Below are 16153 nucleotides of genomic sequence, written 5' to 3'. Positions count from 1 at the left end.
ACAAGGCTGTGGCTGTTTGACACTGTAGCTTAGTACTGGGATTACACTACATTTAATTCAGGTTATGAGGTCTGAAGAAAAAACTCACTGCTGCTTTCTCAATAGACTCGCTGCGTCTGAGCCGAGCCCTCATGTCCTCCTCATGCTCTCTCTGCTGCTGCTCCTGTCAATTAAACAAACAACACAACGTTACTATATGATTTTAAACCTCAGAGAATGAGTGTAAATGCAGTCACGGACACACTCACCCATTTCGACTTCTCCACTTTTCGACCTTCTTCCTCAAGCTGAGCCTGGATCCTCCTGAGAAATAAAATCAGCAGGCAGTTGAAGCTGAAAGATGGACTTATCCCTTCAGACAAAAGCAGGCTTTTATGAGGTGTACCATACAAACCTCTGTTCTTCAATCATCTGCAGCTTTTCATTCATCTTTCGGTCTCTTTCTTCAGCCTCTTTTTTTTCTTTCAGGACTCTTTCTCTCTCCCAGCGTCGCCTGTCTTCTAGAGCCCTTCGACGTTCTTCTTCCTTTCTCTCCTCTTCCTCACGCTAAAACACATTATTTGGCACAAATTTATGATAAACTACTTTTAGTAGCACTGAAAATACACATAATAATAAAATGAAAACACTTTACAACATATTTTTGCCTGTTACAAAAAAGTCACACTGTTGTGTCATGAGTAAGAAACAAACGATCTCAACCAATCATCATTTCTGTCTTTAAAGGGATATTTCACCAAAACATAAAAATTCTGTCATTATTTACTCACCCTCAGGTTGTTTCAGACCTGTATAAATTTATTTTTGTTCTGCTGAACACAAAGGAAGATATTTGGAAGAATGTCAATATCCAAACTGATCTTCTATTTACTGACATTGGAAAAATAAATATTAGGGAGTAAATAAGAGGCAAGATCTGATTAGATACTGACATTCATTAAATTATCTTCCTTTGTGTTCAGCAGAACAAAAATATATACAGGTTTGGAAAAAAAATCACCTGAGAGTAAAGGATGGCAGAATTGTAATTTTGGGTGAACTGTCCCTTTAAGTACACGTGTGATGTCATCAAAAAGTTGGAACTAGCAACTAACTTCAGGAAACAAGAGCATAAACATGACTTGCTTGTGTTTATCTTGTTTCTCTTTTCCTTCTCTATATTTGAAAGTTGTCTACAAAAGAACATCTGCACACTTATTGGTCAACATCACAAAAGTAAACAAACCTGTCATAGAAAAAATGTATATCAATATGCTAATCTTTCTGTGACGACAAAGTGAAGAGTCACAGACTGTTCTTCACTGTGAATTTCTGAGTTTCACTGTGAATTGCCCTTCAGAGGGCGATATATCCCATTTTAAATGCACTGTGTGTAGTCTGAACCTGGCATTAAAAAGCTCTACGGGGCACTTCTAGCCAACTGAAAAATTACCAGATCTTTCTGTATAATTCCTGGTTGACTGTTTATTATCTCTTAGTTCCTTATTTTATAGATGTGAAAGCTGCACAATACCAATATACAATAAGCGTTTGCAATTCGATGGTTTGGAATGCAGACCTACTGTGAGGTTGCTCTATTACTAAAGAAGATTATCACCAAAGTGCAAAATAAAATAAAGCATAAACAAGTTGTAGAAGATTACGTTTGCTATAAATAAATTGTACTATACTAAATATAATTTTTTCACTAATTTAAATTTTTAAAGATTTTTTTTTAAAGATTTTGTTAATCTGCAAACCACAAATACATTTCTGTCACATAAAACAGAAGAACCAATTATGCAGTAGTCACTGTCAGACTTATCAGACTTTATGATTTGTCAGAATTAGAATAAAGATTTGACTTTAAAGAGCACCTATTTTACCAATTGTTCAAGAAAAGTCTTGTGTCACCAGAATCTGTAATCTGTCTCTAAATGTTCAGCTCAAAACACCCATCAAATTATTTATTACAGCTTTCAGAGTATTGGATTGTCTGCTCAGAACAAAATATAGCTATTTTTGTTAGCTGTGCCTTTAACGCTAGTTCTCCCCGCCCACCGTTCCCATGTGCCTGTCAGAGTGTGCCTCAATCTCCACCTTGGCTGCGCCAGGTAAACAGCACAGTGACAGACATGAATGAAGCAGATCTCACGTGACGGTTTGAGAAATACTACAGTAAGAACTCTCCCAATGATTATTTGATGTATTTGTTGTGAAGTTAATTCTGCAACAATGAGTCAAAAACAACGATGTTTCAAATTTCATGCACATACAGACACAAAGACACACACAGACACACACACACACACACAGTGCGCACGTTAAATTTTCACTGTTTTTGCACAGCAAATGTACCAGGTTACACGTTACTATCCACTGCTGTATGTATATCTGTTATGTTAATGTACAAAATAAACCTGATTTAACCTCCACAAACTGGGATTGAAGTGTCTTCTTTAATAACTGTACTAACATGAGACTGTAGTGATAAAGACGGTAAAATCGTTGTAATTCATTACAAACATGCACTGTTTTAAAAACATTTTAAACTTGTAAAGCTCATTCTTGGTCACATCTGATGATGGTTAATGATCACAGAGAGCTGAACAGATCTTTTAATCCCAGTAGCTTTGCACACATCTTATCTTGTTGATATGATCATACGAGTTACTACGGAGACATGTTAATACGCAGCTGTCAATCAAATGGGTGGGCGTGGAAACCACACTCCTACGTCACATTAAGGTGGGCATTAAAAAGAAAGGGATTTTGATCCTATATTAACGTCAGGGAAAAAAGAGACTTATTGTCTTTATATCATCCCAATATAACTGTGGTGACACTATACATACACAGTTCTGTTCAAACAGCTTACAGATGATTTTCATTATAGGTGCCTTTTAAAATAACAGAGATAAAAAAAGTACTATCTTCAGGATAGCGCAATGTTTTAAAAATGGTTTTCACAGGATGATTCAAATTTTGAATTTATTGTATTTATAAAAATATGTCATGGGAGGGAAAGGCAATACAAATAAGAACCTTCTTAATTTTAGTTGGGGAAAGAATGAGCTGTTAAGTTAAACTCCAGATGTAAAGATTGTTGAGCTGTACAGTACCTCTGCACGTGCCCAGAAGGAGTCTCTGTTAATCCGTCTCATCTCCATTGCAGCATTAGTTTTCCTGTAGTTTGTCCCCTGTAAGTGTGGCACAAAAATGCAACAAAAGACCAAAATTAACTCGAAACATCAATGAGAGACAATATAGATGATGTGTATCATTATTCTCACTGAGAAACAGACTTCTTCAATGTTAATGAATGAATCTCTTGTACAAAGCAAAGGCTTTGGGTTTTTTTTGTGGTATCTTACCACAGTCTCCTCCTTATCCACTGTCTTTGAGGGTCTCCTCATTCTCTCCATTGGTGGTCGAATCTTTGCAACCGCAGCCAAAATCTGCTCCTCCGTCACCTCATCTTGCTGAGAGGCTGTAATAAATGCTTGAGCCTCCTGTAATGACACAAACATCAAGAGACTGACCACCGTTGAATTGCTCAATTATAAACACATTTTTGAAACTGGACAATATATATATGCAGTTGAAGGCAAAATGATTAGCGATTAGATTTCCTGTGAATGTTTTTTTTCTTTTCTTTTTAAATAAGTCCCAAGTGATGTTTATCAGAACATTTCCACTGTATTTCCAATAACATGAAAAGTGTAAGTTCTTTAGTTTTGGCTGGAGTATAGGCAGTTTATAAAAACAAATTTAAATACAAAATTGTCAGTCCTTTACGAAATTATTATTTGTTTGATTGGCTACAGAACAAACCACTGTTTAACAACCACATGCCTTATTAATCTAACTAGCCTAATTACCCTTGATAAGCACTTTGAGCTAAATAACTAGTTGCAAAAGAAATGAGTCATTAAAACTATTGTTTAAAAATATGTTAAAATACATATATTCTTTTTTAAACAGCACTTGGAAAATATTTTTTAAATTATTAAGATTTCAAAGGAGGGATAACCATTTTGACTTCTACTGTATATAATAAATATATAGGTTTTCCAGCAAGTATGTGTCTCATCCATAGTACTTTAAAGAATACAGGGATACAAATTAGTCTCACGTTTAAGCCATGTATGTTAATTTACTTTTAAAACTGTATTTTTGTATATTTTTTTATTATAATTAATAATATAGATATAATATTTCTTATGTGTTATATTGGGCGTCACGGTGGCGCAGTGGGACAGCAAGAAGGTTACTGGTTCAAGCATCGGCTGAGTCAGTTGGCATTTCTGTGTGGAGATTACATTTTCTCCCCATGTTCGCGCGGGTTTCCTCCGGGTGCTCTGGTTTGCCTCACAAGTCCAAAGACATGTGCTATAGTTGAATTGAGTAAGCTAAATTGTTTGTAGTGTATGAGTGTGAATGAGTGTGTGGGTGTTTTCCAGTGATGGGTTGCAGCTGGAAGGGCATCTGCTGCCAAAAACATGTGCTGAATAAGTTGGTCATTTTGTTCCGCTGTGGCGACCCCAGATTAATAAAATAACTAAGCTGAAAAGAAAATGAATGAATGAATGAATGAATAAATGTGTTATATTATGTGTTGTAGTTTAAACACTTATTCCAATTGTTAAAAAATCGCTGAAGCGATAATTTAATTACATTCAGAATTAGAAAATATCATTCAGCTTTCATAAATTCAAATACATTTTTATACATTTTTATTTTTACATTTTCTTTTCTTGCGGGTTCTTTGTAAATAATTGTAAAAGTACATTTTTGCCTTGTTTAAACCTTGTTTGAACATTATTTTCTATTAATTTTAATCTGTGTAAAATCAGGATGTTTCTTACTGGATGTTTTTTTTTTACAGTACTACAACAGTAATTAAGTACAATATGAAAAAAGGAACATTTTAAATCCTTTTATTTTAATATTTTAAAATGATCATGTATTACAGCTGGGCACTATTTTCATGTGCTGCATATGCCATGATACAGCAGAAAATTGCTTGATTATTACACCAGAGTAGTTCATAGCTATATCGACCTAAAAATAGCAACTTTTCATTTTCTGTCAGTCACAAGTACATGATATAACTACAGAATAGTCAAGCTATAAATAGTAAAAATTATTGAAACTTTTATTTTGAGCGAGATGCTAATGGTCTAATCCAATTCGATTATTTATGCTATGTGAAGTTTCATTTTAAACTAATTTCGAAAGGAGCACGTGCTCATGATTAACCCAGCTGGCCCACATTAGCTAATCATGATCTTCCAATCAAAGGATCCCAAGTCACTATATATATCCTCATTTCCTTTCTACAACTATCTTCGTCTGGAAGAAACCCCCCTCCTCCCCTTCTTCCACCTTTATTCAGAAAGGGCGGCATGGTGGCCCAGTGACTAGCACTGTTGCCTCACAGTAAGAATACTAAAAGCGTCGGGTCCTTGCTGGGCCATCTGGTATTTCAGTGCGGAGCGTGCATGTTCTCCCCGTGTCCGCGTGGGTTTCCCAAAGGGTTCCCTGGTATGCTCTATATTTTAGATAAAATAAGCCTAAATCTTTTTTTCTAATGTCTTACTCTGAGGAAGTTCACACTGGCCTCAGCAGCAGGGGAGTTTGAGATTGACCTGAGCTCACTTTCCCGTCACCCTTTGAAAGCGGGGAGCCCTGGACAGGAGGATCTCTTGAGCTCAGGGCTCTCTCCCGGGACAGCACACCAAACAAGCTATGTATAGATCATGAGCTAAGTGTGAACTCTTGAAGCTAACTCAACTGTTTAACACTAGGTGACATGTAAAATGAGCCTATTTCCAAAAAAGTGCAGTGTTTCTTTAAGTGTCAGAATTATTATATCAGAAGCAGGATGTAAGAATGTATAGGCCTAAAACTAACAACTCCACATACTAAATATTTCCTTATAAGGGATTTTTCTGTCACCAGCATTCATTAACAGCTCTGAGGTCACTGAGATAAAGATCCTCGGAGGATTTCCATGACAGGATATCATAGTTAATCACTGCTCAACAAAACACATCAAATCACTGTGAGTGAATCTAGAGTATTCGCTCAGAGTGAGTAATCTGGTTTGTGGGAGGGAAGGGAGCAGAAGAACACAGAAACAGAGACTCATTGCCGCAGGGCCTCATGAGTGCAGATTGGGCTCTGACCCAACAAAACCCACAGCTCTACAATGGATTACCACGCTGTTACATTCAGCTCTCTTTCCACATTTTACCAAACAACTTCAACGTGTCCGGACCGATTCGTTCACTCACTGCTTTTACAGTGACTCTGCTGATTTCATCTATAGAACATTATGTTGAATTCGGGCTAATTTTCTCCTCCCTACTTTATCGCGTCAATCCTTTTTTCCACTCAGGAGGAGTTAAATGACTTAATTCTCTGTTATTACTTGCTTTAGATGAGCCCCTTGACATACAGTTAGCTTCAGGGCTTTAGCAGTATTAACAGGACTGAGGACAGATGCTCTACCATACACACCTCACGCCTGCAGCTCATTGTTAGAATACACCAGCGCTTCAGACTATAAAAGCTCATCTCACATCAGTCAATCATGCAGAAAACCGAGACCTACAATACCGATCAAGTATCCGGGCTCACAAATATTTTGTTCTGCATTATGAAAATTTGCTTTACATTACACAAGGTTTGTTTTTCCAAATAAACGTGGTTCATTTTAAACCTTCTAAATATTAAATTCTTAGAATGTTAGTAATCCATACATACAATGCAAAGAAAGCAAAACAAATTAGCTTAGAAAATAAGGTGTGTGTAATAAAATGAAATAACACAGGGAAAACGCATTAAACACATCAAGAAAGGGAAGTGTAAAAAGGCATGGAAAGCTCAGACTGCAGCTGAAATCTCTCAGTAGTGTAAATTAATATTTGCTGCTAATTAATATTAGTGGCTAATTTCATGCAATATTTCATGCCAAGGCACACTTTTTCACAAGGTTCAGGAGGAGATGGAAGCTTTAATATTAACATATCATAATGTTGTTGTAATTGAGAAGGCTGTGAATACTTATGTACATGGGATTTTTCAGTTTTTTTATTTTTTATAAATTTGCAACAGTTTAAAAAAAATATGTGGTATTATGTGGTATTGTGTGTAGAATTTTGAGGAAATAAATGAATTTAATCCATTTTAGAATAAGGCTGTAACATAAAAAATGTGGAAAAAGTGAAGCGCTATCAATACCTTCCAGTTGAACTGTATGTGAGGATTAACTTCAAATTGCATTCAAAAAGCAGTTTACAGGTCATGACAAATTAGACATACTGTTGACCCAAATGCAGAGCTGCCGACTGCATGACATAATTTCCCAACAGGTACTGTTTACTAAGAAGGTGATAGTGCCAAATATCAGCCTAGTATGCACAATACAGAATTTTTGACATTTCCGCAGATATGCATAAACATTTTGTTGATCATTTTGTAAATCTTTTGTTGAAAACACTTTTTTTTAAAAACTCAATATAATTTTTTCCCCATTTTTGGTTATATTATTGTCAGGTAAATGAAGCCTAATATATATTAAACTATTAAGATATTCACTTCTCAATTACTACTGCACAGGCTCTGGCTCCAAATAAAGCCATCAGTGTAAGATGTCAGCATCCATCTTTGAGGTATCTTGGGTTCACTTTTAGCAGAAGTGGTGATGTGTTGTCCATTTTACTTATTTATTTATTTATTTTTTTTTTTTTTTGATGAATGCAGCCTTGGTATGCAGACCTTGAATGTATTGCACATTAAAATAATTAATTTCTATTAGTTTTATTAATGCAAATTGAAAAGGTGGATATATTGGTATTAATAGTCTTCTCTGATGACTGCTGCATATCAAACATCCTCCTTGATGACTCTTCTGCAAAAGCAAACAGTCCTACATTTCTTTTTAAGCACTAAAGCACCGACTAATCATTCTGTACACATGACAGCTTTTACTAGCACAGACTCGCCATGAAGAGACAATAAAAAGTGTGAGTGATAAATGGAGAAAGCAGGGAGGGGTAACTGGAGGGATTTAGATTGCACTGTGGCTCATCTTGTTACTGATATGCTGTAGGCACATCTCAGAAGCCAAGATGTGCCTGTGATAAATGAATTGGATTTTACATTTGATTCAGTTCCCTATCCCTGAGTGTAATTGTAAACCAGGCCTGGACTAAATATCAGAAAAATGAGTGTGTTGTTGACCTCTGAATCTCTCTTTACATTAAGATGCATTTTGGTCAATCAGATCACAAGAAGCTGAAGGAGACTGCTGGTGTTTTAATCTGTATGTTTGCCCTCATTTGACAACACCTGCCTATTTAAATATCTTTATCTTGATTTTGAATTTTGCCGTACAGCCCTATCTGAAAAGCTTAATAGTCAGTTCCCATATACATCTGAATTAAGAATCATCCCTTGTAATCAGAATCAGCTTGCAAACATTTTTTTCTATTGCGCCTTGAAGGTGCTGCATGTAAGTTTTTGACTCTTCTTAAGTATAATAATACCATAATAAGGTTACAGATATTTAAGAAACATTTAAGTCAACATACTTGCTGAAAAACAATGCTAAAGTCAGATATTCTGCTTTGAAAATGCCTGTTACTGAATGTCTGTCTTCGTTTTGGTTCCTTTACCCCCCAATGCCACTTATGTCAATTATATTTCAGCAGCCCGGATCGCCTTGAAGGAAAACAATGTATTTGATTCATTTAGTCATGAAAGCTCTCAAAGTATGTGCCCACAACCAAAAATGTGACCTACGGTGGACAGTTACAGCTTCCGAAATGAGACGCAGATTCAGAGTTATTATATAAGTTAGCAAATAACATACATATTACAAACGTAAACATTAGGTGGACAGTAGTAATGCGCGGATGGCGGTTATATCTGCGGGCGCTGTCGATAGTCCACGGGGCGGGCAGGTTGGGTAATAAAAAAAATACATTATGATTAATTGTGGGTGGGTCACGGGTGGATGTAGCAGGACATGGAAGTGGACCAGTGAAAAGCAGAGTGTAAGCTTTGAAGAATGGGATGTTAAGACGCCCAAAATAATGGATGAAGTGCAAGAGTACTGTTCAAACTATCAGTTAGTAGAGTCATCAGAGGAAAATCTGCTATAGTTCTGGGAGAAACATGATTGCTTATTTCCATGACTGCATCGCCTTGTGAGGAGAATCTTGTACATTCCTACATCAAGCGGTGCGAGCAAACACTCATTCACTGTGGCTGGCCGCATTTTGGAGGTGAGGCGAAATCGTCTGAAATTAGGCACAGTATATGCTATTCTGTATTTGCACAGTGCCAAGAAAAAGGCCAAGTAAACATGCTGTAACATAGCTGCCATTTAGGCCATACCTGCCAACACTCCTGTTTTTCCCGTATTTCAGACCCATCTCCCACCACCCTCCCATTTTGTTATTTCTCCCGGAAAACTCTCGTAATTTCATCCCCACCAACCCCCACCACCCGGTCCTCAGCATTCTATAACACCCCCGGATCACCAACTTTGGTATAGGTTCCGATTGCATCGGCTGCCTGAAACCTTGTCCATAGTCGTTACTTAGCTGTGTTATTCAGACACCTCACGCCCGACACCTAGACATCCCCACAAATTTCAAAGTGTTTACAATTAACATATTATTTTACTATCAGAGATGCTCAGATTAGCTCACTGAATCTGCTGTTAATACCCATGGTGACGGTGGTCATCATGCCTAAAACCAAGAGTTAAATTATTAAAGTGACGTTCAGGTACGGGTCGGGTGTGGATACATATATCAGATAAAACTATATGTGCGGGCGGGTGGCGGGTGGATGATTATTATAAAGCCACGGATTCGGGTGACATTACAGCTGATCCGCGCATCTCTAGTAAGCATGTTACAATGTAACCCTGTGTGCTAACGTTTAATTTCAAACAGTTAATTTTATCTGAGGTGAACTATATGCTGCTGCTTTCAGTAGTATGGCAATACATGTCATGTAAAATGACATTCAAACTCACATTAGCATTTAACACTGAATAAAGCATAGCAGTGTACCTGAGGTGATCATTGTCAGTTTGTCCTGTTGTTCAGCTGCAAGAAATAAATATATATATTTGAGGTGTTGGTTAGAATAAAAACTCCTTTTAATATGGAAAATAATTCTTCTATCACATGCTGTTCCTTTTAATTTAAATTAGCCTTAAATCAGCCTTTAGGCTCGATATCCAGGCACACTCCTGTTGGTTTACTCAATCTGGCATCCTGTTCTTGCATGCATTTTGAACCAGGAGTGCAATACCTAGTCCAACCACTGGGTGTCAAACTTACATACTGCAGCTGAAAACAGTGATAGTTTGCCCAAAAATGTCAATTCTGTCAGCATTTATTCAACCTCAAGTTAATTATTACTTTTTCCATGGACCACAAAGAAGATAATGTTTTTTAAAATAACTGAGCAAACAATGACATAACTCTAATTATTTTAACATAGGCAAATGCATCTGTGGACTGTCTGTGAATCAGAAAGGTTTTCATCTGTGACTTGTGGATTTGTCACACGCTGGAGATTTCACAGATCCCTCAATCCCAATTTAGAAAGTGTTATCATTAATTTACTGCAGGACCGTCGAGACAGAACACTGTAAATGCCTGTGACAGCTTGTCTCCGGCTTCTCATTTTATGGCTATAACGGGGTCCAGTCCCATACAGTATAAGCTCTAGTTGGTTGCGGGGGGAGGCTCAGCCTCTCCCACGCTATAAAACTTCATTCCTGACCTTATGAAAGTTCATCAGCTTGAACAACCATCAATCAACACAGAAATAACCCAACAAGATTTCAATCCAAATGGGAATATCATAAAAGAAAATTGTAATCCATTCATTCTGACATTTTTCAGATGCACACACACATACTGCGGATAAACGACACAATACAAGGTCATGAAGGTTGTCGATCTCAAAAGAGAGAAAGAAACACAGAGAATTGAATAAACAGCATTCTTGGCATGCCTGGGGAGCTGACCGGGCAATGTCTTTATAAGGCATTAAAAACCCCAGACAAAATCCCAGACATAAAGTACGTTTAACAATCTCAAGCAACCAAAAAAAAAAAAAATAATAATAATAATAATAATTAATAAAATATGGAAATGTTAAAGCCCCATCATCTGGGTGGTGAAGTAAATAAACCCACAGACGCGTACTTAAGATACATAAAACTTTAAATGATAAAATAATCATTTAAAAAGGCATAAAACAAACACTTTTAACCTTTCCCTTGACATAATTTCTGCTTTTATCAGTAGGGCTGCGTGGTGCCTGTCAGCGGCACAATTCGTTCTTCAGGAGAACAATAGGGCATGACACCGGAGGAAGAGTTTAATACAATAAGAGCTGGCACCAAGCTGCTAGCCATCACTTCACAGATACGAGCGAAGGAAGGAAACCATTTACAAGAGGGAAATCTCAGAATAAAACACAGGAGTGCATCTGTACACATGTTGGGAAGGTTTGTGCTTTCAGTTTGTGTGTCAGAGGCTGGTTTACATATCCTGCCCATTCATTCAAATGAGTGGGCAGAAAACAAGACACAAGACACAAGTTTACTTTAACCATTTACCTGCCTCTTTCATTTTTGTATTCGTTTATTAAAGAGCACACTGACTAGCTGCTTGACATCACTGCTTTCATATGTATATAAAGTATGCATACATGCAAATCAATTACGTTTTTTGAGTGTGCAAAGAGGTTAAGATAAATCAGATTTTTCAAGAAAGTAGCAATGTAATACTGTAAAAATATCTGTAAATTAGCAGTTTTCTGTATTTTGTGAACCGTGTTTTCCCCTATATTTATGCTTCTGAATTGCATTATGCAACCTTGATGTTTATTTCAACAAGTTTTAACCTTGAAAAGTTAGAAAAGGTGATTTTTATTAAAATTTTTAATAGTTTAAAGTGATATATTATATGGGTTGGTGTTGTATATTATGCTAATATGTCAATATATATGCTAATATTCTAATATGTTAATATAACTCACTTTGTTGGTATAAAACCCCATATCCCCTCTAAATGTAACAAATGTGAACCTGCGGAGGGTTCCTCAGGACATCTTTTTTTGGTCATGCCAGTTTTGGAGTGAAATTTAAAAGTCTTTTTTTGATCCAGCAATCACTGTTTTAGGTCGGAACTCACTTTGTGTGTTCAGTCATCAAATTAAAAAAGCTTTCCAATATGGACTGGCTGTTGAAAATGATTGTTTATGGAAAAATGAATCAAAACCACTGTGTTATATCCTGGCTTTCCTGAACTCTACATTAACACTTAACATTTAGAGAGACTTAGACACAATCTTTCTGATAGAATTGCTGGCTTCGAAGCCACCTGAAAATCTGTCAAATGTGAAGGATAACAGTTTAAAGGTATGACCCTGTCATTTTTTGCCCACTGCCCACTGGCTTAGAAATATATGTGTAACATTGTTATCCTATGAATAAAACTGGAGGAGCGGATACATCAATGGTTTTAAAATCTTTTTCTGTCTATTGTCTTTTTTATGTTTTGTTTGCCGTTTCTTTTCTGTCTTTATAATTGTTGCTTTCTGTTTTGCTCTGTGTTGCTTTAAGGTCAAATAAAAATATAATATTTAAAAAAAGTCACTTTATTAAACTCTAGAGTTGAATTTTCAACATCAAAAGTTGACAGATTAACATCCAATAATGCAATTCACAATGGTAAATAAATAAAAAACACAGAAAACTGTGTATTAAAAAGTATTTTTACAGTCTCGTCACCTTAGAATTAAGGTTCTATCTGACATCTTCGTCAAAATTGACATTCTTTAAGTTTCTTTGAGTTATTGACATTCCTATTAAATGACAACTTATTTACATTATATGATGTTTTTTATAAGTTGTTTACATTTTATTTAAAAAAAGCAAATGTTACACACATACTGTTTGCTATGGAATGCAAAAACTTTAAAGCTCAATATCTCAAAATCATTCAGAACGCAGATAGAACCTTATAACTCCAAGGTGACGTGTAGGAAAAGGAAGATAACATCACATAAATCAAATAAAGCAGAAAAAGAAGAATTGTGAGAAATCAGATTATCTGATAAGAAATGTCTAACAATCTTAATCTGTCATTCATTTCGCAACTCATAAACAGCTACAAGATAAAAATTATTCAACTGCTGTAAAATCTGTTTGTTCAAGATTCCTACACTGTCATTCATACCGCTTTTATTTCTCATTTGTAAATACCTAATTTATGAGAAACTATGTCTGCAGAACTCGATTATGTGAATGAAGACAAAACAAAGGCATCTAGTTGTGGGCAACTGTTTTTTGATTTACCTTGAAGAAGTTCTTGATGGCAGGCACATGACTGGCACATTCAGCTCTGCGAAGCTCATCCACACCGTCACCAACCTGCGCAATGAAGACAAAGAGATTGTATTTTAAAAGAAACCTACAACCTATAGTCCCATGAGGAAAATTAGGAGGTGTAAAGGGATAGTTCACACAAAAAAAAAAAATTCTGTCATCATTTAATCTCTCTTCGTTTGTTCTAAATCTGTTTGAGTTACTTTCTACAACTCAAAATATACAAAAGAAGATATTTATGAAGAAAGCTGGAAACCTTTAACCACTGACTTCTATACAATTTGTTTTTTTTATATATACAATAAAATTTAAAGGTTTTCGGATTTCTTCAAAATATCTTCTTTAATGCTCAACAGAATAAAAAAATCATAAAGGGTTTAAATTTATTTATCTGAATAAACAGTGAGAAAATATTCATTTTTGGGTCAACTATCCCTTTCAAATAATCAAAATATAAACATGCAACATGTGAAACTAAATGGACACACCAGCATGAATAAAAAGGTTGGTAAGATTGTTTTTCAAAACTAGTCTCTTATATTCACCAAAGCTGTATTTATTTGCGCAAACATGGAATCAAATGTCCACATATTGTGATAGGGTGACCCCCTGGTTACCTGTCTGTTGGGGACAGCAAATGTGATTTTGCAGGACACGTGGAAGAGAGATACATTTATACTACTAGAGGACTAGAAGTAAACACTTATTTGCATGAGATTTTTTATAGTTGTCCAAAAAGTCATTGTTGGAATCAAAATAAGGTTAGATGTTAGTATCAGTATGTTATTCTTAAGGACATTTATAGGGCAGCGTGCTCCAAAACAGTAACAAAATTCACATTAAATACATACAAACATCCAAAGCTTGCAGTTTGTCAATTCTGAATCATTTTTTGACGTTACCTCTTATTTTCTCATCAAATCTTCAGACCAATCAAATGCTCTCCAGTAACAGACATGTCCCGCCCCCTTCACAATAATAATAATAATAATAATTGCTTGCATTTATATAGCACTTTTCTGGACACTTAAAGAGCTTTACAAAAATCCGCCACCTGTGTGCAGAATCCACCAGAATAACACGACGGCAGCCATATTGCACTAGACAGCACACCAAACACCAGCTGATTGGTGGAGAGGAGACAGAGTGATGTAGCCAATTATCATATGGGGATGAATAGGAGGCCATGATGGACAGAGGCCAGTAGGCCAATTTGGCTAGGATTAAACCCCTACTCTTTTTCGATGGACATCCTGCGATTTTTAACAACCAAAGAGAGTTATGACCTCGGTTTAACATCTCATCCAAAAGATGGCACACACTATAGAGTCACCTTCACTATACTGGGGTATTAGGACCCACACAGACTGCAAGTTGAGTGCCCTCTACTCAGTGGCGTAGCGCAAAATGCGGAGGCCCCCCTGCAGGGATCACCGACGGGGCCCCCAGTCGAAGGTGGGCGGGGGTGCTTATACAGAGATATACACATATATCTATGATCGGGAGTTTTCCTGGATGTTAGTATGCAATTTTTTTAATGAAAATTATAATTTTACATCACTTTTCTACATTGATGGATCACTGATCGCACGGGCATTCCTGACAAAAAGCTTGTGTTTGCGTGTACAGAAATTTACTATTCACCCTCGCTGTTAAATTTGATCTAATCCGTGTCCTGAAACACATCCTCCTCTCCTGCTTTCACTTCTCATACTGACGGAGGGAGCGATTCGTTTGTGAATGAATCCCCCGAATGTCTCTTTCACTAGCCGACATTAATACACGTTTCTGGCAGCGCAGCATCTCGTTGTCATATTTATTTTGCATTGTTTGCTGATTTTATTCAACAAAACTAGCATAAGCCGAGTATTTAGTGCGAGTTGGAGCTGCTTTGCCTTATGATTAATGCAGTAAGTGACTGTTATCATCAATAACGTTACCTGTTTAGCACAACGTTCAGAACATACAAAATCAGATAAAAACTTAATATAACCTATGAAGTTTTCTGCCTTTGTGCTTTGTTTTCTTTGTTTGCTCGTTACTACACTTGTAGACAGCGCTAAAGTCCCGCATCTTCACGTAATAACACTGTCTTGACTAGTGCGGTTGAATGACATTTGTCCTGGAAGCACTGTACCAATGTGGCGGCGCTATTGACGCATTCTCAGGGTCCCTATACGATATCTAGTGTATATATCTGTCACAAATTGAGGAGCGGGGAAAATAGGCGGGGTGGATCGACAACGCGGGGAATTCTTCACAAACTGAGGAGCGATCACAAACCAAAAACGGCGAGAGCGTCAAAGTAGCCAGAAGTCATTAATTTTTTAACGAGAACCGGCGGCGAGAAACAGCGGCGCGTCTTCATTGGCTATGACGCGGTTCGGCAGCAAGCAATCAGAATGAAGTAGTCCACCGCTTGAGAGGTGTTCAGAGAACACAGACCTGTAAACTTTGGTTCCGACCACAGTTGTTCCCAACAGTTTGATTATTGCGGTTCCTGAATTTTCAATTATTGAAAATCGCGACGACGTGAGGCCCCCTAATCACGCGGGGCCCCCCCGCGGTGCGTGCCCTGCGGGCCCGTCCGCTACGCCACTGCCTCTACTGGTCTCACTAACACCACTTGCAGCAGCAACATAGCCTTCCCATGTGGTCTCCCATCCAGGTACTGACCAGGCGCAGCCCTGCTTAGCTTCAGTGGGCAATCAGTGTGAGAGTTGCACTATTGCTAAATGCGCT

At 37.0% G+C, this 16153-nt stretch overlaps 1 protein-coding gene and 1 long non-coding RNA gene across 10 annotated transcripts in view; both read right to left on the bottom strand.

Moving 5' to 3' along the window:
* LOC147844337 (uncharacterized) overlaps nucleotides 1-16153 on the bottom strand; it is a 528347-nt gene that overhangs the window by 293440 nt on the left and 218754 nt on the right. The gene's annotated exons all lie outside the window — the stretch shown is intronic.
* si:dkey-40c11.2 overlaps nucleotides 1-16153 on the bottom strand; it is a 78683-nt gene that overhangs the window by 16341 nt on the left and 46189 nt on the right. For all 9 annotated transcript variants that reach the window (XM_087253949.1, XM_087253953.1, XM_087253956.1 and 6 more), the window contains exons 4-9: nucleotides 13382-13456; nucleotides 3354-3491; nucleotides 3102-3179; nucleotides 395-546; nucleotides 249-303; nucleotides 89-163 (exon numbers count right to left, since the gene is read on the bottom strand). In XM_087253949.1, coding sequence (XP_087110075.1) covers nucleotides 89-163; nucleotides 249-303; nucleotides 395-546; nucleotides 3102-3179; nucleotides 3354-3491; nucleotides 13382-13456 — 573 coding nt within the window. The remainder of the gene's footprint in view (nucleotides 1-88; nucleotides 164-248; nucleotides 304-394; nucleotides 547-3101; nucleotides 3180-3353; nucleotides 3492-13381; nucleotides 13457-16153) is intronic.

Source organism: Danio rerio, chromosome 5 (assembly GCF_052040795.2).
Source record: "Danio rerio strain M-AB ecotype USA chromosome 5, GRCz13ab, whole genome shotgun sequence".
NCBI lineage: Eukaryota > Metazoa > Chordata > Actinopteri > Cypriniformes > Danionidae > Danio > Danio rerio.
The sequence above is the reverse complement of the archived record's forward strand: the minus strand, read 5'-3'. Positions and strand labels throughout refer to the sequence as shown.